At 40.2% G+C, this 23,496-nt stretch overlaps 1 protein-coding gene and 1 non-coding gene across 2 annotated transcripts in view; both read left to right on the forward strand.

Moving 5' to 3' along the window:
• LOC124556338 (zinc finger protein rotund-like) overlaps positions 1–23,496 on the forward strand; it is a 499,810-nt gene that overhangs the window by 247,579 nt on the left and 228,735 nt on the right. The window contains exon 4 of the mRNA XM_047130307.1: positions 19,538–19,612. Within this exon, the coding sequence (XP_046986263.1) occupies positions 19,538–19,612 (75 nt within the window). The remainder of the gene's footprint in view (positions 1–19,537; positions 19,613–23,496) is intronic.
• Trnat-ugu lies at positions 121–195 on the forward strand. Its single transcript has one exon. It is a non-coding gene; the product is annotated as a tRNA-Thr (tRNA).

A 23,496-nucleotide genomic window follows, 5' to 3' on the forward strand; every position in this document is an offset into this window, starting at 1 on the left:
AGTATAATGGGCAAACATCTATTAGGCGCACTACGAATGTAGTGGTGTGGACATGTTGGGAATGTGGATCTCACGGGGAGCGTGCAAGGGATAAGTCCCTGCAGACGCACTATCCTCTGTGCCCGCGGTGGCTCAGATGGATAGAGCGTCTGCCATGTAAGCAGGAGATCCCAGGTTCGAGTCCTGGTCGGGGCACACATTTTCAACATGTCCCCAATGAAGTTCATCAACGCCTGTTTGCAGCTAGGGTGTCCATTTAATTATCATTTCATTTCTAGCAAAGCTGCATGGTCATCCACGGTAACTGTTCTATCGGGAACAGATACTACCGTCATATATGGGATGTAAATCATATTTCCTTTGCTTAAAAGGCGCGTAGATACCACCAAATAACGATTTTACAGTTGTTAATCAGATATAATTAAGCAGATTCAATCTACCACTATCAACCAGCTTAGCAGTTCTCCTTGGTCAAAATTATGTTGTCAAATTGAGAAACACAACAACACAGCTGTTCTAAATAACTAATATAGACCTGTAATGTCCCAATAAAGCTCTAAAACACAGAGAACTATACTGACTATATAACTCAAATACAAAATAAACGTGCGAGGGAGGGGAGGGGGGTACAGTGATTTTACTTTTCCGAGAACGGCACCAAGCTGATAAGGATGTGCGAGGAACGAAGAGTCTTGCGGAGAATCATAATTGAATTGTAAGTTGATTGTAAGAAAAATAATATCTAGAGTTTTCGCTTTATTTGAGGGTCACGAGAAATGGATCGAAGTCCAGCTGTTGTTTATCGTTCGCTGATATCTGAAAGAAGCTAATAAGGTGTATAAAATGAAGAGTAAGTCACCATCGTTATCGAGAATACTCCCACGGGAGACATGGTAAACAACAGACTTATGGCACCAATGCAGATTTTTTATTCGATTTGGAAACAAAAAAAATTACCTCTTCGTTTTATTCTTATACAAAATAGAGAATGTAGCAAATAATCGTGATCGGCAAAATGTTGTGTTCTTTTATTTTAGGAAGCTTCTGACACAGTTCTCAACTTTTGTTTAATGAACAACTTACGTTTTGAGGGAATATTAATGAGCTGTTAGCACCCGTCGCGTTTTTCTTTCCTAGTTCATTTTAAGTACTCTCTTTTGTAACCTTCTCTTCTGTCTATCGTCTTCCTTTTTCTTTTCAGAAAAAAAAGAAGTCGACGTTGAGGCAGTTAGAGACACTCCTTCTCTTTCAAGATACAGACGGACTAGTACACTCAAACATGGCACTAATTTGTCGTTCTCCCCTGGCAGCTCATAATACATTTAATATCATTAACGGTGAATCACTATCACAAAAGCAATATAAATATGTAGGTACTCTGAGGACACTACAACACAGTCATAAAGGAGTCTGGGAATCTGGAACTGTTTTATCTACAATAGTACATAGACTTTGTTGGGTCACATTGGTTAATGCCGTACTTCGTCGTGTTGCGTAAAACAAAGGTCGTTAGATCTTTTAAGAGCTATTTGAGTGACAGTTGTGTATGAAATGGACAAGGTGCGCGAACTCACATGCCAGACTATCTCAGAAGTCGTTCAGGCACCATGTGAAGAGTCTGTAGTGAGCCACTCAATCCAAGTTAAATTGGCACCAGCAGAGCCAATTACCGTCGTCAGTAACACAGTGATGATGGAGGTCACTAGCTATTAGCTTATGGAACAGCAGATAACTTATGAGCCATAAATTAATACACTGACAAAAAATAGCAGCAACTATTATTAACCACAAAGATCTAGCACTATCTCTTTACTACTGGATACATGAGGCGTACTTCCACACGAGTCTTACTGTTAACGACACGCCAAGGTGAAGAGAGGTTAGCACGAGTCTGGGAACACCCCTGTTGGGCACCTGAATAAGCGAAAATGTCGCCCACGCAGATTAGCGGAACATATCTTGCTACACACCACTGACAGAGTGCACAAGGTGACAAACAAATGGTACATGTCATGCTGGTAGTAGTATCCTCGTACGGAGACTGGTAACGGATAATGAAATCGCGCACATGACAGACGTAGTCGAGAAGTGCTCTGGAGTCTGCTCCGACCAATGTACCAGAGTTGTGAACGGTCGCAGAGCAGACGTGCCTGTAGACCAGCGTGGCTCCCCTCGTGCTTCCCGCCTTGTATGCCACGTGGAATCGCTGCCATCTTCAGGGTGAGGAGGGTTGCTGCACGCCACGTGCTTTTAGGGAAAGATGCAACTAACACGAGCCTACATTACACGTCCATTGCTTCCTTCATCTTATATACACATAAAAGTTAAGCTCCTGTGTGCAAGAGTGAGCTGAAGATTTGAGTGGTTCCCAAAGGTAAAAATAAAGTTCCTTTTGTATTAGGATTCATAAGAATAGTGAACGCATAATTTTTGTGAAATCTGGCGCGCTCAGCGAGAAAAAACTCATACAAATTGTAAACTGTGAAGCAGCAAGAAATCACCAGGCGATAGCATGCCCACACTCACGACTAATACTTGTATAAAAGAAAAAGAGTCGTTCATTGTTCGATAACCGGCGGCTCAGCTTCCGAAAGCAGGTGTCCAAGGAAAATGAGTGGTCTGCTCTCACCTGATTACAATATGGAAACACACTAACTAATGGTGATCAGACTGTCACTTCAGATCGGGGATGGAAATCAAATACGTGCGTAAGTCTTGAGCTAAGAAGCCAAGTTACTCCTGAAGTTCGTTCCTTTAACATTCCGAGCCGATAGTGCAGCCTGTTACTAACGTAAACGCTACAGAGAAAATGACTTTTTCCTCGCTGCTCTTCGTGGCAGTCGCTTTTTTCAGAGCAAGCGGGCGACCTTGGCGCTGTTTGACCCAGTATCGGGGTGCGCCTGCGCGTTGCGTCCTCTCGCCTTATTGATTTTCCTCCCTCGTCTGGCTCCCCACCCAAGTTAGAACCCTGACCCAGCCTACTGCAGCAGACAGTGCGTGCGTGGGCAGGCGCTCCAAACAAAATACGGGACTACACGTCCATAAGAAACGACTCGTGGCTCTCCAACGGTGGCTGGCAGCCTTTACGCTCGTGACTGTACCCTTCCATTGTAATGGAGTATGAGGCACAGTAGCAGTTTGTGTAATGTTTCCTTATACGTCGCGCTGCGTTTAACGACTGACGCTCTCTCGTCTTATTGTAGAGAAGAATAGCAGAATATCGCTTCATCTACTTCGGTTTCTATTAATCTATCTTTGTAAGGGTTTCTTAAAAATGTTGATAGGCTTCTTTCAATTGCCTGTAAATATTGTTAGTTAAACTCCTTTATAGCTTCATTTAAAACAGGATTAAGTAAATTTAATAGCATCCGAGGAGAATATTAGCAACTTTCGTATCGATATGGCTTCAAAAGAACTTTCTGAGTAAAGAAATCGCGTTGTAGCAACTTTTCTCGGTGTTATATTCAGACTCGTGAGAGTTGTTCAACTCGTAGCGAGTTTCTTCACTTATTCTCGGATATATTCCGAGTGTCCATGTGAGTAGTACGACGGTCGTTTGACAAACGCACTGAAAATAAAATAAAATATCAGTTTAGGAAAAAAAATTCATTTTGTTTTTCAACACTGTCTCCATCCGTGACTATTCCTGTTGCCCAGTGCGCTGCAGATTCTTTAATTCTGTCAGAGAATAGATTTTATGAAATTGCAAAATATTGGCGCCAACGACTACTTCCTCATGAAATATAAAAGGTTCTTCTGCGCAAACCAAATTTCAAGTTGAGTAATGAGAAAATGTCACTTGGAGCTAAAGCAATGGAATACGCCTAATGAGTAACTAATTCGAAGAACATTTCACGCATTTTTACTACTGCGATTACTACAGTATTAGAACGATGCATTATTGCGGTAATCAAAATACCTTCTTGCCTGACAATTTCGGTCGATTTCGCTCATCTTATATTTCAGACTATACAGAAATAAAGCATAGTAAGTTGTGGGTATGATTTCGATCTTTCCAAGTATTGTACGATGATTATATCCCGGGAATACAAAAATAAAGTGACCATTACTTCATTAGCCGATGAGCAGTACGTAACTTCTTCGCCGCAGTTCTCAATGGCCTTTGTCCATTGTTTTGGCCTGCGTTTCATCGACAGTCAGGAATCAGCTAAAATATCCTATAGTAAAACATTCTTCCAAATGCGTTTATGGTCAACAGTCGGTACCGCGGCACACGTCGCGCATGCAGCTTTCTGATTTCCAGTATTTCGTCCAGCTCAGATTCCAACACTCTCAACTTCTTGGGGCTCTTGGCCGCGTGGTAAGTATGCCAAACGGCATTGCTGGCTAATCATGCTGAGGTTCCGAGATCGATTTCCGGTAACCATCTCAGGTTTTTGTGGGGTGGAAAGATCTGAGAAGGAGTCCACTCAGCTTTGCAAATGAGTGTAACAGAACAAGTAATTGAACAGAAGGATGAAGTGTCGACAAATGAAAAGGCTTGCTGCCCGCGACTCGGTGGCCTTTCATTACAGTCATGGAGTTTGTTTCAACGATTTCAGTTCAGGTAGCCACGAGTGACAGGATGAAGCACGCTTTATCTTCAGTCCATCTAGTTCCACGTTGAAACTTATTAATCCAAAAGTAAATGGCTTTCAGTTTTGGTTCAGATACCTGGTGACCTTCATCCAACTCAGTTTTGATCTGTCCAGCTATTCAACCATCCAAATGAAATTGTTTAATAATAACACGGAACTTTTTACAATGTCCCACAGCAGCTACTACACTGATCATTTCAGGTGGCTGTCAACAGTGATGTGGCTGACGTATCCCATTCTAACGGGGTTTATAATCGTTGAAGGAATCACCCTTGCCTACGACGAAGCAGTTGGAAAAATTCTCTGCTATTTCACAGAAATTTTCCAGCCATAAGAAAAGATCTTCGGCTATTTTTCCGGTATTCCTAGTCAGGAAATGTTTAAGTGAAAACTTTCGTTAGAACATTGTCTTTATCTCTCCTACACTGTATATCAGACAGAACTCCACATCACGGAGGAAATTCAAAAACTCGAAGGAAATTTAAATATGGCTGGCTATTCATAATAACCTAATTGTGCTACAGGGCTTCTAGCGACTAGATGCTGATCAGCTACACCATTAGCACACAGTATACCCGAGACTTGAAAGTGAGTGAAAGTCACTACCCAGCTGGAGGCAGGTAGCCAATGTGAGGTACGCCTGAAGTGCACCTGCATTGCACTCTCGACCGGTAACTTTCTGTCGGCGCTGTGGTTGTCCAGCTAGTCAACAGCCCTACCTCGCAGTCGCTGTGTTTCTGAGAAGAGCCGTTTTCCAGTCATTTGCAGTTTCGGAATACGTCAGAACAATTTGGAAGGGCAGAGGCATTCTTTTCGTGAGCATTTATTGAAAAAGGTTAGGGAACTTACACTTGCAGCAGACTGCAGAACGATTTACAGCCTTGAACGCCTGAAGACATGAGAAATCAGGACTTATATGGAAGTATACACTCGTTATCTCCTCACTAAAGTATCGCTACTTGATGGTTAAGATCATCACGCAGAGTACTTCATCATTTGTACAATAACCCGAAAATATACGAGATTTACTGCTCGTTCTAAAAAAATGGGAGTGACTGCTTAAGAGTGTGTCACTATACATATTACAGTGCTGATTCGGTGCTACAAAAGACAAGAACGATGCTGACATTAGTGATATGTCTCGAATTTCACACACAAAACCTAGAATCCACACTGTAATGTATAATACTTTGCTGTAAGAGTTGTACTGTTTGTAGTCAAGTAACAATTCCCCTGTACTTGTGAAATAATAATGGTTTCACGTGTTTTACACGGTCTAATGACACAATTTCATCTGCCTGTATCGCCATTGCCAAACAGAAAAAGGGTTGAGAAACCATATACGGAGGAGTGTTGAAGAACTACGTACTTAAGGCAGTAGTTTGGAATATTTAGCTGCACTTCAACTCTCAAGTACATTATGTTTCTGTATTTAGTTGGTGATATATGTTTCGACTCTGGATATCTGGAGAATAATATTGTACACAGTGTTCACATTTTTCAAATAAGTCTTTGGTTTTACCCAATACTTGTGGTTGTGTCATTTGTCACAGTTCGTTATCGGTTTTACTTAAAAGACTATTATCTCCTTGTAAGGAATAGATACGTGCAAGGCAGCAGTGTTTGAGGTTTGAAATAACAGTATTCTGCCGATATTTTACTAATGTCACGAACAGAACTGAACAGAAGCTCACCCAATCTCTGTCACACAATAATCGTCAAGGACATGGTTAGAGAAAATTCTGCATGGTGCTGGTAGAATCTTACCAGTTCCTGTCACTTATTCAGAGTCACTACAGCTATGAAACTGAATGATTCAGTTTATTTCCAAATTGCTTACAAGTATCCTAAATGTGGTGGAGAAAATTCCTCTAGAAGTTTGATACAGCATTTCACAGTAGGGCATTCGCTGTAATTCATCTTTACATAACTGCAACACCCTCGACCGAATAGCACACAGCTTACATAACAGAAACCTGAAGTGTCCTGCATATATTAGACTACCATTACATTGAAGCCTATTCAACCTCAAACCAACATTGCATGATTCAGCCTTTATACCACAGACGGAATACATCTCATAACACTGGAATCTGAATGACACACATCTCAATATACATGAACGACAGACATTGACATCAAATCCACAGGATTTTTATATCAGTGCAGATGAGCAGCATCTACGATCACAGTTTCTAGCTTGACACAGGTAGCTTGAAAGTCTTGACTCACAAGCACTGCAAATAGTTCTAGACATGGAAGAGTATCCCTTTCGATTGATGAAAGTGAAGTGTTGCTACATACTAGATGAACGACGACAAGTGTCAGAGGTTTGCAATCGTAGACAGATGGTAGCACAGTACAACCATTTGAAACTGTCGCAGAAGATATGCTGTGAGTTAATTGTCAGATATATATTTCACATTCTTCCTTAGGATTTCTAAATCATTTCTAATGAATGCAGGTTGATTCTTTCTACAACATACTTGCATTGCAAGTCTATGCTGGCCAAGGTTGTAGATGTTCATTATAGAGAGGTCTGCTGCCATAACTTACATTACATTCCACACACAGGCTTACGGTTGTTGGCAGATCCAGCATGCAGATGAATCAGTTCTACATCCGTTTCTTCCGGATGTATCTGACGTTGTATGTTTACATAAACTCCTGTAAATTGCTGTTGTAGCGCTAACGTCCAATAGAATCCCAGATGCATTCAGATCAGACGAATTTGATTCCTAAAATATCAACGTGAGTAGACTTTAAACCACTCTGGCACAACTGAGGCTTAGACCACAGTCAGTCATAAGACTTTTTGTACACGAAAATATGTTATAGTAGCTGTTAACGACGTTTGGTCTGTGTGGCTCAGTTGGTAGAGTAGTAGTGGTTGTTGTTGTAGTAGTACATTCATTACATGGATTCAAACAGTAGGTCATGGCGAATTCAGTAAGGCAGTAGCAGTAGATTCGTACGAAAGATTGAACTAGGTTCCCACTAGCTATACTAGTAGGGTAATACCATAGATTCTCAACTAGCTGCATCGTAACGACCACAAACTTTTTGACAGTATTCTTCTTTAACTAACATTGATTTTCGCTTGAGGAAAGCCTTGGTGTGATAGCAATTTCATATCGATGTAGACACAACGGTAAGTTCCAATTACCATTCCTATAAACATAAAGCAATCTAATATCCATGTTAGCGCTGCATTTTTAAACGATTTTATGGCGATTTCTCTCATAAATTGCCTTTTAAATTATACGTACAAAGTCTAACATTTCCAGCGGATTCATAAGTGGTGGTAGTTGAGGAATCTGAAGATGTGAGCGACATGTGAAAAATGTTCATAATCAATTGATGGATTAGGGGGGATTCAGTGTTGGAGATATTCTACAAGTCTGCTAAGATATGGGACACTGAAGAATGTTCAACTGTAGCGAGATATTTCCGACAATCTCCGAACTATGATTTATTCAAGTTGGTGAGGAGTTCTAAGGCTACTCCGAAATATATTGAACAAAGTTTGGACTTCGAACATTGCATATGAAGTGGAAACGTGGTGGGAAATTGAACAATTCGAATGCTGCATAGTGGGGGCTACATAGCACCTCGCCCCATACATTTAAATGTCACAGCAAAAGCTGTAACAAAGTGCTCCAAAACTGAAGCATTCGGCATAGCGAACAATCCAAAGTAGAGATCCTGAAGGTATAGGCACAGTCTGCATAGTTCTAAGTTCAGAATTCAAGGTGGCGATCTGGGATGGTAATCCATGAAGTTATCAATGACATCAGGATCCAAGATGGCGATACAAGATTGTTGACCTGGGGATATGAGTGCAGACTGCAACATTGCTACTCCAAAATACTTGTTCCAATTTCTGTAGGGCTGCACTCTACCTTCACACCGCTCATTCTCAGTATCCACTAATCAGTCGAGCTTGGCAGACATATTCAGTACACCCTAGTGAAAAGCTGATCATCATGAAGCATCATCAGAGATCTGCCACCTCCAGACAGAAAAAAACTAACTTATACAGTGGATTATAAGTATTAAACCGTGCTTTTCTCTCAATCTTTATTATTATTATTCATTGTGTGTATGTGTACATGTTTTCAAAGTTTTCATTTAATTCTCCCTCAGCATAGCAACCCCTTACATAGATGAAGCAGTGGCTGATACAGCTGAGCAGCAGCAGAAATCACGTCAGCATGCAGCCAGACTCCGTGATACAGTGCCTGATATATGGGAGCAGGATACAGAACTGTTTCCAGACTTCAAGTTTCTAATATATCAAGCATATGCACCGACAATCACGCCACCAGCACTGCACAGTGCACCTGATACTTCAGAGTAGTAATCAAGCCAGCATTGTAGAATTATTTCCAGACTTTGGGTTTCCACTATCACCACTGTCTGCACCACTCTCCGAGCTGCTACCATGATAAGAAGCAACTATGAAAGTGGTTTTATTCTTGGCAGCATACAAGCTGAATGCAAGTAACAGTAAACACATCACTTTAGGCTTGTTCTCAGATCACGAGTTCAATGTAGTAGTAATTTTCGAAACTTCACTATTTAGTGACATAACAGTACTGATTCAGACAATGAATAGTATCAATTATGTAGGAATTCAACACAAATAACTGCAGTGTTCAATGTTCAAATGCCTGCAGTGTAACTGAATTGTCATATAATGTGTGTTGGGGACTACCCAAGAATATTGAAAGTATATAACAATGAGTATACCATGCAGTGCATTCATTTTCAGGAATCGAGGTTCATAAACTCCATGTGTCGTTTATGAGCATCTTGGGTGTACAGAATATGTGTATGGATTTTTTGGATATATATCGCATGCACTTACAAAGCTTACCCATCATTACATTTCAGAAGAAGTCTTTTCTGCTAATTTTGATATGTGGTGCACTTCAGTATACAATATGTATGATGAATCAGGATCGTCTCAATCTGACATTGCTAGAAAATTATTTGCATATTTGTACTTATTTGTATAATCTACAACATAATCTCAAGTTAAAAAAATAGGAAATAAATTAGTATTTATTTCTCAAAACTGTATTCCATTTCATCAAAAATCTCAGACTTGTTGAATAAAATATAAAGTTAAGATTGTTAAAGTGCAAATGACAATTAGAATTATTTACATGTCCAGTAATCATGATAAAGAGGCAGTCGAGATATATCTTAAGGTGAAAGTGAAAACAGTGAGGGTTGCACCTACAACACTAGAGGGAAATTGACCTACACTACCTATTATTAAAGCTATGAGTGGCTCAGAAAGGAGTTCAATATGCAGCAACAAAAATATTTGATCAGCTGCCCAGTAACATCAGATGTCTGACAAGTATAAAAGCAAGTTTTAAATATAACCTAAAACATTTCTTCTAGACAACTCCTTCCATTCCATGGGCGAGTTTTTATTTAAACACTGGTAGCTTGTATACAAAAAAATCTTGTTTTTAAGAGTACTTGAATGATAAAGGCTAACAAAATAATGTATTCATTAATGTTAACACCAATCATGTATACGTATCCTGTAAACTGACTTGTACCCCATCATTTCAATAAATGAATCATTTAAATGATACATGGAACATGGAACTAACTAGCTGACTAACTAACTTTACCTACGGACAGGAGCACGCAGCAGAACTGTAGCTCAAGTTTAAATGAACAGTTGCCCATGTACAGGTTACATACATATCTAGTAGAACAGTTCTCACATCAGATACCTGCCTCTGGCCACGAAGCAGCTCTTGCTCACTTCGTCATGTCCTAGATATGTGTAGTGTAGTGTGTGTCTGCTAGCGGTCTACTTGTTCAATGTCTAGTCATTAGATTGGGGCTGCACTCTATCTCTGGTGATAACAGAGTTTTTCATGTTGAAATGCTGTGCATAAGAAGGGTACAGACCACTGCTGTCATAAAATCTCTTTCTTTTCACATCTATATTTCCCATGTTTTTGAGGATCATGATTCGTCTGCTCTCTTCACGAGTTTATTCCGTTCTCAAAACTGGTGTGTATGAGTGGGTGCATATAATCTTCACATGACTGAATGAAAATGTTGGGCTGGTTATTGACTAGCTGCTACCGATACAATGCATTAATTTTTCATGATGAATTTTACAGGCATAGTACTCCCCAGACTGGTATTTGTTTTAATAAAGACATAAACACTCCTTTCATACCCCATCAGTGGTGCCAGTAGTTTAAACATAGCACAAGTTGACTTAAACTTAAGACAAGTGATATGTGACTCCAGGCGAGAATCAATGATTTTCGATATTCCCACCTCTTAAATTTAGGATAAGTGATATGACAACCATGCAGCCTGGTTCAGTATCCAGTGACTTGGCAGCCAATATGCCAAGGTCGCCATCTTGAGTTAGGAAACTGAATTGTAACATCATCAGGTTGAGGAAAAGCTGACAACTGTGCAGGCTGAGCCAGTATCACAGGGTCCACCATCTTGGATTTTAGCGACCAATAATCATGCAGGCTTTGCCAGTATGCCGAAGTCGCCATCTTTAATTGCCATCTGCGACTGTGATGTGACACAGGCTGGGGAAAACCTGACAACTTTGCAGGCTGGGCCAGTATCCCAGATCAGCCATCTTGAATTCTGACATAATAGGGCTGACCTCTTGAGTTTTCAACTAACAGAGACAATGCGCCATCTTGAATTTCCCACCAATTTATATTTAGGATAAGAGCCCTATTTCCACTGTGGTATCACAGGAGTGGGGGAAAGCACTGTAGCACAATTGAGCTCTTTTGAATTTGCAGCCATTTTTTAAATTTCCCACCAAGTTCTGAATTTCCTGCCATTCCATGCAGAGTGCTATTACCCATCGTTAAAGTGGGAGAAATCTGGCAGCAATGAAGAGTGGGCCAGAACTGGCACAGCTATAATGCACGTGTAAGACAACTAAATCCAATCATTCTGTGAAGTCCATTACTTTGTCATCCATTCAATAAGCACTGGTCCACATGACAGATATTATAAGTTTTGTGGAAGAGGAAGTTTGGTTACTTCAAATGGCTCTAAGCACTATCGGACTTAACATCTGAGGTCATCAGTCCCCTAGACTTAGAACTACTTAAACCTAACTAACCTAAGGACATCACACACATCCATTCCCGAAGCAAGATTCGAACCTGCGACCGTAGCAGCAGCGCGGTTCCGGATTGAAGCGCCTAGAACCGCTCCGCCACAGTGGCCGGCGTTTGGTAACTGTCTCACATATTTACAGACAACATAAACTGTGGTACAAATACATTTAACCACGCTATGATTTATATACTGTCACACTATAGTGCTTTGTCATTCAAGCAACAAAATCTCTCAAAAATATTGCCATTCAGATCGATTCATGCACAATGGTGCACGGTACCAATACATTCCAAAAAGCCTTCTCATGGTCACAGAGCTAAGGGGTCACATGTTTTGGATAGTCCTTGGCCTAGCGACTATGTTATACCTATCGGAACAACGGGAATACTGTAGTTATCCTCCAGTACAGGGTCAAAATTTAAACATTTCACACTTCCTCCAGACCAGGCAAATTGAGCAAATCGGTTGGTTTTTCTGCATTAGGTGTGGTCTAGGGTAGACACTGGCGGTGTATAAAAGCACCATTTGTTCACCAGCGGTTCCTGAGAAAATCCCGAAATACCGTGATTTTTTGATACGAGAGGTGCCAACTCCCGGAATAGCCTCTTCTATGATTTTTGTTCATGGCAAATTGTCGAATTTTTTACCATATGTTCTTAAGATGATATTCTCGGGGAATGTCGAAACTTTTTCGGTATCATTATTCGTTAGTGAGACCAAGAGGTACAAAGTTACTGTACCTATGCAGAAAAATGCAAAAAACGGTTGTTAGCAATTTTCACAAATTGGACCACATTTATCTAAATAACTAACCTTAGCAGATGGTTCCAGTTTCAACTGTACTTTCTTTCGACATTCGTGTAGAAAGCCATTTTCCCCATTTTCGAAATCCTGTAGCCCTTACAAAGATAAACCTGATTTTTGGGTACCAAAAGTACTAATTGTGGGTATGGCCGCTTCCATAACTTCTTTTCATGGTAAAACGTCGAAATTTATACCATGTGTTCTTAAGATGGTGTTCTCGGGAACCTTGAAACTTTTTTCAGTGTTATTATCCATTATCGAAGACCAGAGGTTCAAAGTTACCACACTTAATGCACATAAATTATGAACACATGACAAGGATCCTCAGGCCATCACAAGGGTTCTGTGGTCACGAAACTATGTTTTTAGTTGTCATTTTCAATTGTCATTTTTTCATCAATAAAACTTTATGATGTTCCATAAAAGTAAACGTGGTCCGTCGTAGGCTGTATTGTGATTTTAATCGTGTGATTAGTTAATTTCGACTACCTGTCACTGTCAAGTGCCTGTAAAACCAACATAGAAAAACACTACGTTGTCTGCATACATTGCCATGTATAAATAACAGTTTGCCGGCCGAAGTGGCCGTGCGGTTAAAGGCGCTGCAGTCTGGAACCGCAAGACCGCTACGGTCGCAGGTTCGAATCCTGCCTCGGGCATGGATGTTTGTGATGTCCTTAGGTTAGTTAGGTTTAACTAGTTCTAAGTTCTAGGGGACTAATGACCTCAGCAGTTGAGTCCCATAGTGCTCAGAGCCATTTGAACCATTTAAATAACAGTTTACACACCTCACATTAAGATAAAACTTTACTGCACAAATTTCTTACAACCACATGGTAACTGACAGCAGCTGGTAATTTGTTGTAATAGATTCATTTTCATCCAAAGACCTTAAGACTCTAGATTGCATGTATCATACGCACATTACATATTTGCTGGCATGCCAGACTTAGTTGATGTCATGTATAAAAACAGTCATCGACCAAAGAATACATTACGGGTATACAAATGGAAATAAAATATTATATAAAGTACATGGCCTATCACCGGGCAAACTACATTATTTTAAACATCATATTAACAAAAGTATACACGAGGTACATCCAAAGTTCCACAGATAACAGAAATAGAATATTCCATCAACTGCTGGCGTGTCAGATATAACGATTGCCTTATATCGTAAGTAATCAGTGTATGAAAACTGTTTCTAGGCACACAGAAGCCAGACCCAACAACCAATATGCAATGCTGAAAGGGTGGTGACGAAATGTTACTGCGCTAAAAAATGTATCAGCCAGTATTGGGATCATAAGGTACTTCATGACTTACGGTGTATGACAATATCATAATATAAAATACATTAAAAAATCATGGGATCGGTTCAATATCAAGAGAAATAACTATACATGAGAAGAAACAGAAAGAGTTATGTGGCCACATAAAGTAAGCATAACACTAAAATGTAAAATGTGTAAAAATCAATGTCATAGTCCTAAATTAATAGCAGTTTGTTACTCAACATTCACTACATCAAACGCTATTGGATACATAGAGCTTCCAAAACAATGTTCTCACAATCATATTCATGCTTATAATGTTGAGCAAATACATGGTAATACATCATATTGTTTGAGGAAAGATATATAGTAACCTATAGCAGAATTACAACGGAAACAGGTATACAATATTATATGACGCATATCAAGTAAATGGATGAGCTAATACACACAACTTATTCAGAATAAAAAAGGTGTCAACAATTGTAAAATGTAGGGAGGGACAGCAAATAATACTTGACTTGCAACGGGAAGTGTGGGAGCCACCACTGTACACGACATAACATGTATACTGTTATCATGATATAAATTCCGTTGTAATATTGTAAAATACATATAAAAACATTTTGGTCAGTTCAATAAAAATACGCCATATTGCAAAATGACGCCCGAAAATAACGGCAAAAATAAGAAACTGAGCATAACACTAAGATATGAACCATAGTCCTAAGGCAGAGCAGTTTGTGAAGATAATATTCAACATTACTGCGTCACACATTATTGGGTACGTAAAAATGTCAAAAAAATTTTCTCACTATCATATACGTGACTTTCATGTTGAGCAAGTACATGGAAACGCATCACATACTTTGAAGAGAGATATATGGTAACCAATAGCAGAACTAAGGAATTAAGAGGTATGAATTACTATATGTACATCGACTGATGGACGAACTAAAGAAAGCATGTATGGTGGGCACTCCACGCCAATAAAGGCTGTCTTGACCTGTAATTTATTCGATGATGCCACCTGGCAGCGTAAGCACCTTACAAAAAATTATTTTGACACAGAAATTCTTTGTACTTGCAAATCAAATACCGCATTTTTGGTATATGGAAGGTATGGCCTAAAAATGTTGTGTGTTTTCATGTAAAGTAGTGTAAAGTGAACTTTCATTGGATGCGAGGCGATTTTGTGTTAACCTTATATTATGAGTACTTATTTGTTGTTTATGTTTGTCAAAATAATTAAATATGTCGAAGTATATAAACAAAATGTGAAAACTTATCTACACAGTTCGTTTTATATGAACAGCATACCTCTGTTGCGATAAGGAAAAATGTTCATGTCAGAGCACAAAAAAGGCGAATATGCTCCTTTTTAAAAGATTCCGACAGAAAAGTGGGTAACCAGCTGCCTTAATCCTCATTCTACCTTCCTCACCAAAACTTTTGGAGTGCGAACATATTCGTGCTTTTTTGTGATGGAAGAGAGTAACAGAGAGACAGTGACGGTGGAAGAAAGGGGAGACAGTGCCACTGGAAGAGAAAGAGCGACAGTGAAAGAGAAAGAGAGAGGAGAAATGGATGAAGACAATAGCATTGGGACCCAAAGAGAAAGGAGAAGTGATCGCCAGTGAGACATAGTGGCAGTAAAAGAGAAAGAGAGATGGTAGATGGATGGAGATAGTAGCAGTGGGAGCAAAGGAGAGAGGAGGCAGTGGAAATGAAAAATAGAGATGAGTGGAGATCATACATGGACTTGGAACGTCTGGACCTCTCCCCCCGACCGCAGCGAACTTAAGCACGTAAAAACTTGCTCACTTTCCCACATTTCCCAGTCTAGAGGTCAAAACTCTGAGCAGACCATCCCCATGAATATGCGTGGAGAGGAGACAATGGTGGCTGAAGTGAAAGACAGCCGACTGACTGTAAGTGCGAGAGAAAGAGACAGTGAGAGACAAAGAATGGGACAAGTGGCAGTGAGAGGGAAATACTGTGTATGAAGGCTTCACTAGAAAGAGAGACTGGGTAAAATGATTCAAAATGTTCTGTATTAAAAGTGCGTGAATATGTTCGCATGGCAAAATTTTTGGTGAGTACGGCAGAATAAGGATTGAAGCAGATGGTTCCCCATTTTCCTGTCAGTCTCTTAAAGAAGAGCATATTCGCCTTTCTGTGTCTGACCGCAGCGTTTTCCAGCTGATAATAGAAAACACCCAGTTTCACAACTACAAGTAAAGTGGTCTTTCTTATGAAGTTTTAAATTTTGTTATTGTGATGTATAGGAGGTAGCTTCATCACAAAGAATACCTACAGATGAGGCATTTCATGCAATGCAAAATGTCAATGGACAAAAATTTTATTGTTAACAATTGCGGTCATTCTTCCTCAGTCACTAGTCAAGCAAAAGAATAATTATTCATCGTCTTTAGCAAACGAAATTTTAAAAACGCTGCAAAATACGAGCAGCAGTTATTTTTTTCAGGAAGATAAACAGTGTAAAATACTTCGTTTTGCTTCTCACTACACATGAAACTTCTCTACACTGTAATTTCCTATGTCCAATCGATAGAGCAACCTCCAATTAGTCTGCTACAGTATTCAATTCAAGTGGATTTACTGAGGCTGCCAGCAAAGCATGAAGGACAATTGATGTTTCCAGCAGCGGTTGAATACCACAGCTGTGCCGCGCATTACTGACTTTTTTACCGCCCCATTGCACAATAGTACAATGGAGCTGAGGCCAGCGTGGCACAATATTGGCATATTGGTATGATATTGCTTACAGAACACTCGTTCGACCAACACTTGAATACTGCTCGTCAGTATGGGATCCTTACGAAATAGGACTGATAGAGGAAATAGAGAAGATCCATAGAAGAGCAGCGCGTTTCGTTACAGGTACATTTTGTAAGCGCGGAAGCTTCAAGGAGATGCGCAGTCAACTCCTGTGGCAAACAGTGCACGAGAAGTGCTCTGCATCATTGTCTACTGATGAAGTTCTGAGAGCATACGTTCCTAAAAGAAACAACTAATACATTGCTTCCTCCTACGCATATCTCGCGGAAAGGTTGTCAAGATAAAATTGCAGAGATTCAACCCCACACGGAGGTATACCAGCAATCGTGTTTCCTGCGAACGACACGCTACTGGAACAGGAATACACAAAGTACCCTCAGATTGCGGAGTGTAGATGTAGATGTAGAATGACTACGGAGAATTATCCCACCCCTATACACCTGCACCCATATTCAGCAAATAACTGTAAAATGTAGTACTTTTTATTGTACCGTACATTCATGTTTCCGGAAGTTACCATTCCAGGATGGAGGGTGGGAACAATGACTGCTTGTAGCCTGCGTTTGAGCTGTTAACCCTTTGTGCGTCACATTAAGAAAAAAAATTGGGGAAAATTTTTTTGTAATGAATATTTACTATACATGTTGCATATATGCCATATCCATTGCAAAAGTTCTTTTGAAGCTATAGGTTAATAAATAAAATAATGATTCCAAATGGCATCATTAGAAATTACATAATAATTACTCAAAAAATGCATATATAACTGTATTGTAAACTTACCGTATTTCTTTCCCTTGCCCTTGAGGAACTACTTAAAGTTGGTTCCATAACCAAGAATTTCACTACACACAGCATAAAACTAAACACAACAGTTATTTTTCACTCACAAATTCAGTAGCACAACTCACGACACTTCTCTGTTCTGCACTTCAAACAAAGGGCGAGTCACGAAAGCAAACGCCACTTTGATCTGTTGGAACTACGTGAAGCGATGCCAAACGATATCATTGAAGCATTGGGAAGCTAAAAAAAGCCATTTGGAATCGCAAACGCAGAAAGGGTTAATTGCCTAACTGCATCCGCACGATCTTTGCGGTACAAATACGTAGCTAGGGTATTGAATTTTCGTAGTTTCGGTTCTGAAAGCCGGTTCTTGAGGTTTTCCTCGCATGTTCTCTCGATATGTATAGCAGACGTCTTCACTGTCTGTCAGTTAATCGTTTTCAACGTATCTGATACACTCTCGCGAAAAACAGTCATAAGACCACTGCAGCGCTCTTCTTTGTAGACACTCGGTATTCCCTATTAGACCGACCTGAAAAGAACCCCATGTGCTTGAACAGTTTTCTAGTATGGAACGTACAAATATTTCGCATGCGATCTGTTTTTCAGACAAACTGTAGTTTCCCGGTATTCAATCAATCAATTTAAACCTGCCATTGCCTTTACCTATAACTGAGACTATATGATCATTCCATTCGTAGATCTGCACCTTTGTACTCGCAAATATTTATGAATCTTGACTGGGTAGTCGTAACTCATTAATGTTGTAGTCGAAGGATGTCAGATTTTACGCTTGGTGAAGTATACATCTTTGCATTTGTCAATACTAATAACTAATTTTACCAGGTTGATGAGTTATCGAAATCTATTTGAAAAGAGTTTCCTCACTGCTAACTGCATCACATTCGAAAAGTCTGGAATTACAGCTAACATTACCCATTAGAGATAACTTGTACGTTATACAATAGTAAACATCTACATCTTACCCCCGCAAACCATCTTAATAAGTATAATAATATTTTCGCCTCCTCCAACTCCACTCGCGCGGGGTATGCGGGAAAGCAGAATTCCTCTAATTTTAGCGCAGTCTTTATTACTTTGTAGAAGGTCACACGTTTCTCGGCTCGTCTTGTAACATGGGCTGATGGAATTCGTAGAGTAAGGCACTCCGGGAATAACAACACTTTAGTTGTTACCTCTCCCACTGTAGTTTTTCGAGGATGTCTGTGACGCCGTCGTGCCGACTATACAAACCTGTGACCAATCGTGCGGCTCTTCTTTGAATCTTCTGTACCTGTTCCATTAATCAAGTTGATATGGGCCCACATCGGCGAATAATGCTCAAGAATTGTTCGAACTAGCGTTTCGTAAGCGACCATTTTGGTGCGCCTGATGCACTTCTTCAGCGTACTTACAATAAAGCTGATTCCGGCATGTGCCTTCCCCACAGCTGGATTTATGTAGTAGTTGCTTCTTAAATCACTCTGGACGGTGTTTCCCAGATGAAATTGGTGACTCATTCCAGTGACAGACTATCTATCGCCCATCCAAAGTGTCGTCTCATTTCCTCCGTGCACGTGCTTTGTTTACTAAGGGTCGGTGTGGAACTAATCTAAGGGTTTGTTTAAGTCACAAAATACAATATCAACCCTGCTCCAATATCTCTGGATCTCATGAATAAACAGAACAAACTGGGTTGCACACCGTCAGTGCTTGTGATATCCTTGTTTATTCCCACGTAGGAGTTGTTCGATTTTCAAAAAAGTCATCATTGCGAGTACAATATACGTTCCATAATTCTGCATGAAGTTTACGTCAACCAGATACTTCTACTCTCCTGCGCATCGTTCTTGCTGTCCTTATTATGTGGATCGAAACGATCTGCAAGTATTTTTTCGTAATATGTGTGACATATTTACCGGAATCACCCTCTTATGCTCATTGTACATTACTAGAACACATTTCAAACTGAAACATAATGCACGCATGAGGTATATAGCGTCTTTTTAGACGTAGCAGATGGTTTGGCCTTCAACCGTAGCTGTATTTACACCCGCTTCTTTGTTGTTAATTACCAGGTGGCGATACTGATGCCTTGTTTGCTAACTGGTTGTTATTTGTTGGCAGCAATGCGGCCCCCACGGGAAGGAGCTGGATTACGCGTGGTCGCGGCAGTCGGTCGTCGCAAAGCAGGGATATGAGGTGAGTAGCGAATCTCTTCTTACCCATTAATAACTGTAATCCTGAGAAAGATCCGTTGTGCTATTTAGTGAATTACCAATCTAAAGAGCATTTCGCCGTTGCTCAAGCAACACACAGTTGCGTGTTTCCCTCTCTTATAACAGTGACTAAAAGTGCAGTCTCTGGAGTGCCACCATTCTAGCAGTCACATTCCGTACAAAAAAATGTCAGGGTTTCTAGACCTGTTAAATGCTGAAGTACCAAACACACAACCGAGCCCAAAGAGATACGAAACGCTCATGACAGGTATACATGAAATCTTGTGGAGGTCTGCACGTCAGCCACGACACCTTACCGTAGATCTTGCCGTAACTTTCCATAGGTAAAGAAAAACCTTTTAGCTGACATATTAGAATCGAGAAATCGATTTATATTATCATTTGCAACAGCGAAAAAGGATTTCAAAATAACTGGACTTAACCATAATTCTTGGCAATCGGTTTGATGGTCAGCAACGTTCCAATAAAATATTGTCCCATTCCAAAACGAAGGAAGATTAGGGTTTCACGTCCCGTCTAAAATGGGGTTATTGGAAAAGGGAATAAGATTAGGGTTTAACATAACGGTGAAGTCAGTTAAAACCTAAAGTTGGGTGACCAGAAGGGGTTTGAGCCAACGGCATTGCCGCAGTGTTAACATCGGTTCCCGTCGGATTACCGAAGGTAAGTGCCGTCGGGCTGGGCTAGCAACTGGATGGGTAACCGTCCGTTCTGCCGAGCGCTGTTGGCAAGCTGGGTGAACTCAGCCCTTGTGAGGCAAACTGAGGAGCTACTTGATTGTGAAGTAACGGCTCCGGTCTCGTAAACTTACAAATGGCCGGGAGAATGGTACCCTGTTCAGATGCTCCACCATATTCGCAACCAAAGGGGCTAAGGATGACACGGCGGCCGGTCGGTACCGTTGAGCCTTCATGGTCTGTTCGGGCAGAGTTCAGTTTAATTTAGTTTAGAAGGGGGTTTGAACCATCGTCTTCCCGAATGCGAGTTCACAGATAGTGGAAGCGTAGGGAAGGAAATCGGCTTCACGGTAACTACCCCAGTCTCTATGACATCCTGGCTGAACAGGCCATAGATTTTCAGCAGAGAAGAAAAAGCTTCAACATGTAGTATTCTTGAAATTATACAGATTGGCCAAAGTAAAATTCGCCCGATATATATATATATATATATATATATATATATATATATATATATATATATATATATATATATGACATAATTTACGTTTGTAAGTGAACAGGAGACCTGCTCTATACGCAAGATGCTGGAAATGACCGCTGTGAGCGGTTAGTCACACTATGAGACACGCCTAACAGCTCCGCGTCAAATATGGCAGGTGTGTCGTTTTTTACGTTCTGTTGCTGTGCGTTGGGATTGTTTGAGAACACCTGATCCTTGAACTCTTCCCGCAGACAAAAATTACACGCATGGAGTGAGATCAGTCGATCTTGAAGGCCAGGAGATTTAACTGCCTTTTCCGACTGACATCTCCTCAACGATCACCACACGAACTCGTGCCAGAGTTATTTGCGGCATGCGGTGTTGAAGCTCTGTCTTATCAAAAGCATCCATATAGTCAGTTTCTGGTAACTGATTACAGACTATTCGGACAAGTTTTATTTTGGCCATTCTGTGTGAGCAGATGACGTGTGTCCAAATTATTAAAAAAGAAGTGAGTGATTGCTCCACCATTTTTCAAAATCTCTTAATCGTGGAAAATCTGAGCCAGATCCTTAAACTATTGTAACGCATTATTTGAGGCCGCATATTATCGATCGGCGATATACCGTTAAGCATCAGGATAGAGGATGAGAAATTTGGTAGTGTTAATTAGCTACTGCGTGCCAACAGTGAAAAACAAGCACTTGCGCATCAAAAACTTTCCGGACAAAAGAGCTTTCCATAACTGAGAGCACTGTTCAACGATACTGATGTTCGATTACCTTCCCATGAGGCTGTCTGAACCTGAATTTGTTTCCTCCGGGGTTTTGCAGCGCATTTGAGAGTTACGGACATGCCCTCTTCAAGGGCTATGAGACACGCTTGAAACGTAATTCCTGTATGACAGACATACATGTAAGACTTTTAGAAAAGAAAAGAAAGAGGCCTTGCTGTAAAAGAATACGTGATAATCGTATACTTGTGGTAGAAATGTATTAGACAAGTGTCTAATAATTTACGATGTTTTTTTCTGAAAACTATTGACGTGCATCGACTCCAGACACATGTGCGTATTATGTAATTGTTACTAAAATGTCATTATGACAAATACGCTTAAAAAGCGAAAAACTGTATCATCCAAGAATGTGAGACAACTCGTTTACATAGTAATAACATAAACTGCGAATATGAATTCATTTGTCGGTGTAGCTTGTAAGTAGGAGAGACTTTCCAAACTTCCGTAATTTTTTACGAAAGCTTATACGCTCAATAGAAGTATAAGGAGCAGAGACAGGCAAGCAAAATCTAACAGGGGTACACTTACGCTCTTGTAGTCTTGCTTCAAGAAATATCGACAGATGAGAAAGAAGAACTTTTCACCAGATTGGTAGTTACATGTCTGTCTCTGAATGCACACTGTATAGACTAAATACAAAGCCACTACACGATTACATGGAGAATAGCTCCAATATTTCTCAGTCGTCGTCTTTCAGATATTAGGTACGCATAAAATTTATGACCTCATTAAAATTTGTCGTAAATTCTATGAAATAAATGTCAGTTATAAGTGTCCGACCAGTGGAATAAAGATGTCAGAAATACGGCTTCTTCGGTCGATTTGTAATTTTTATTGCCTAGCTCTTGCACGGGTATCATTAAAAGCGCTCGACGTATTCTCCGCCAGAAAGTCTCGACAACTTGCAGAGCATTTAGGAAAAGAAGCATGACACACAGACACCTCAAGATTTCGACTAAATTACAGTCAGCAATAAATTTTCTCACTTTGAATTTTAATTAAGTTAGGATGGGATGACGTCAGATATCAAGTTCAAGCAGAAGACGTGTCAATTAGCGATGAAAATACTATAACTGACAGCTAATATCGTTCTATTAACAACTTAATCTTTTAATGCAAGCGCCTAAGGCCCTTGTACCTAGACATCATACGTTGCGAGTGTGCTTCTCTTGTGCTTCGATTTCTGATCGATACCTGTCCTTCCTCAAACTGAAATGCAGAATGATATTTTGCCTTCATTTTGAGGCGATACATTTCACCTCGATACGAATGTTTATATCTAAATTTCATTTCACTGGCTACACTGCACACACTTCGTGCACTAAATGTAATTATAAAACCTAGCGATGTACCTTGAAGGCGGTGAACTTAGTGGAACGGCCATGCAGGTACATCGTTTTATACACCGGGTGAAAACATATGACGTTGTCAGCTGAGAGACCCTATTTGGATAGGTTTCCATTCCTTGCACGCAATAGCAGCTTTCCTTCACAAAGCACAGGTTTTTTAAGTAAAGTATCCAATGTAGGTGACTATGACGAAAGCATATAGAGTTTATTGTCAAGTTTTCGTTGTTGATGTCGATGAGGATGAGAAGGGAGGTACAGTTTCAAACCCGGTGTCGGCAAATAGCCTGCTACTCTCGAAAAGCGTTAAAGGGACCGCCGAGCTTAACGTCCCCATCCTACGAATAATTAGCAGCTGTACGTCACCACATCGCCTCCACTTGGCAGCCGAATGCTGACGATGAAAACTTCTTCCACCACCAGTATTTGAACCAGCTATATTGTTAGAAAATGTAGCTAAACCGAAATGACTCTGCAAACGAAATTTTGATCTAAGTAATTTTGCCGTCACAAGTTGATTCAATGTTCGATTGTGAGGGAGAT

This window comes from Schistocerca americana, chromosome X (assembly GCF_021461395.2).
Source record: "Schistocerca americana isolate TAMUIC-IGC-003095 chromosome X, iqSchAmer2.1, whole genome shotgun sequence".
NCBI classification, from domain to species: Eukaryota; Metazoa; Arthropoda; class Insecta; order Orthoptera; family Acrididae; genus Schistocerca; species Schistocerca americana.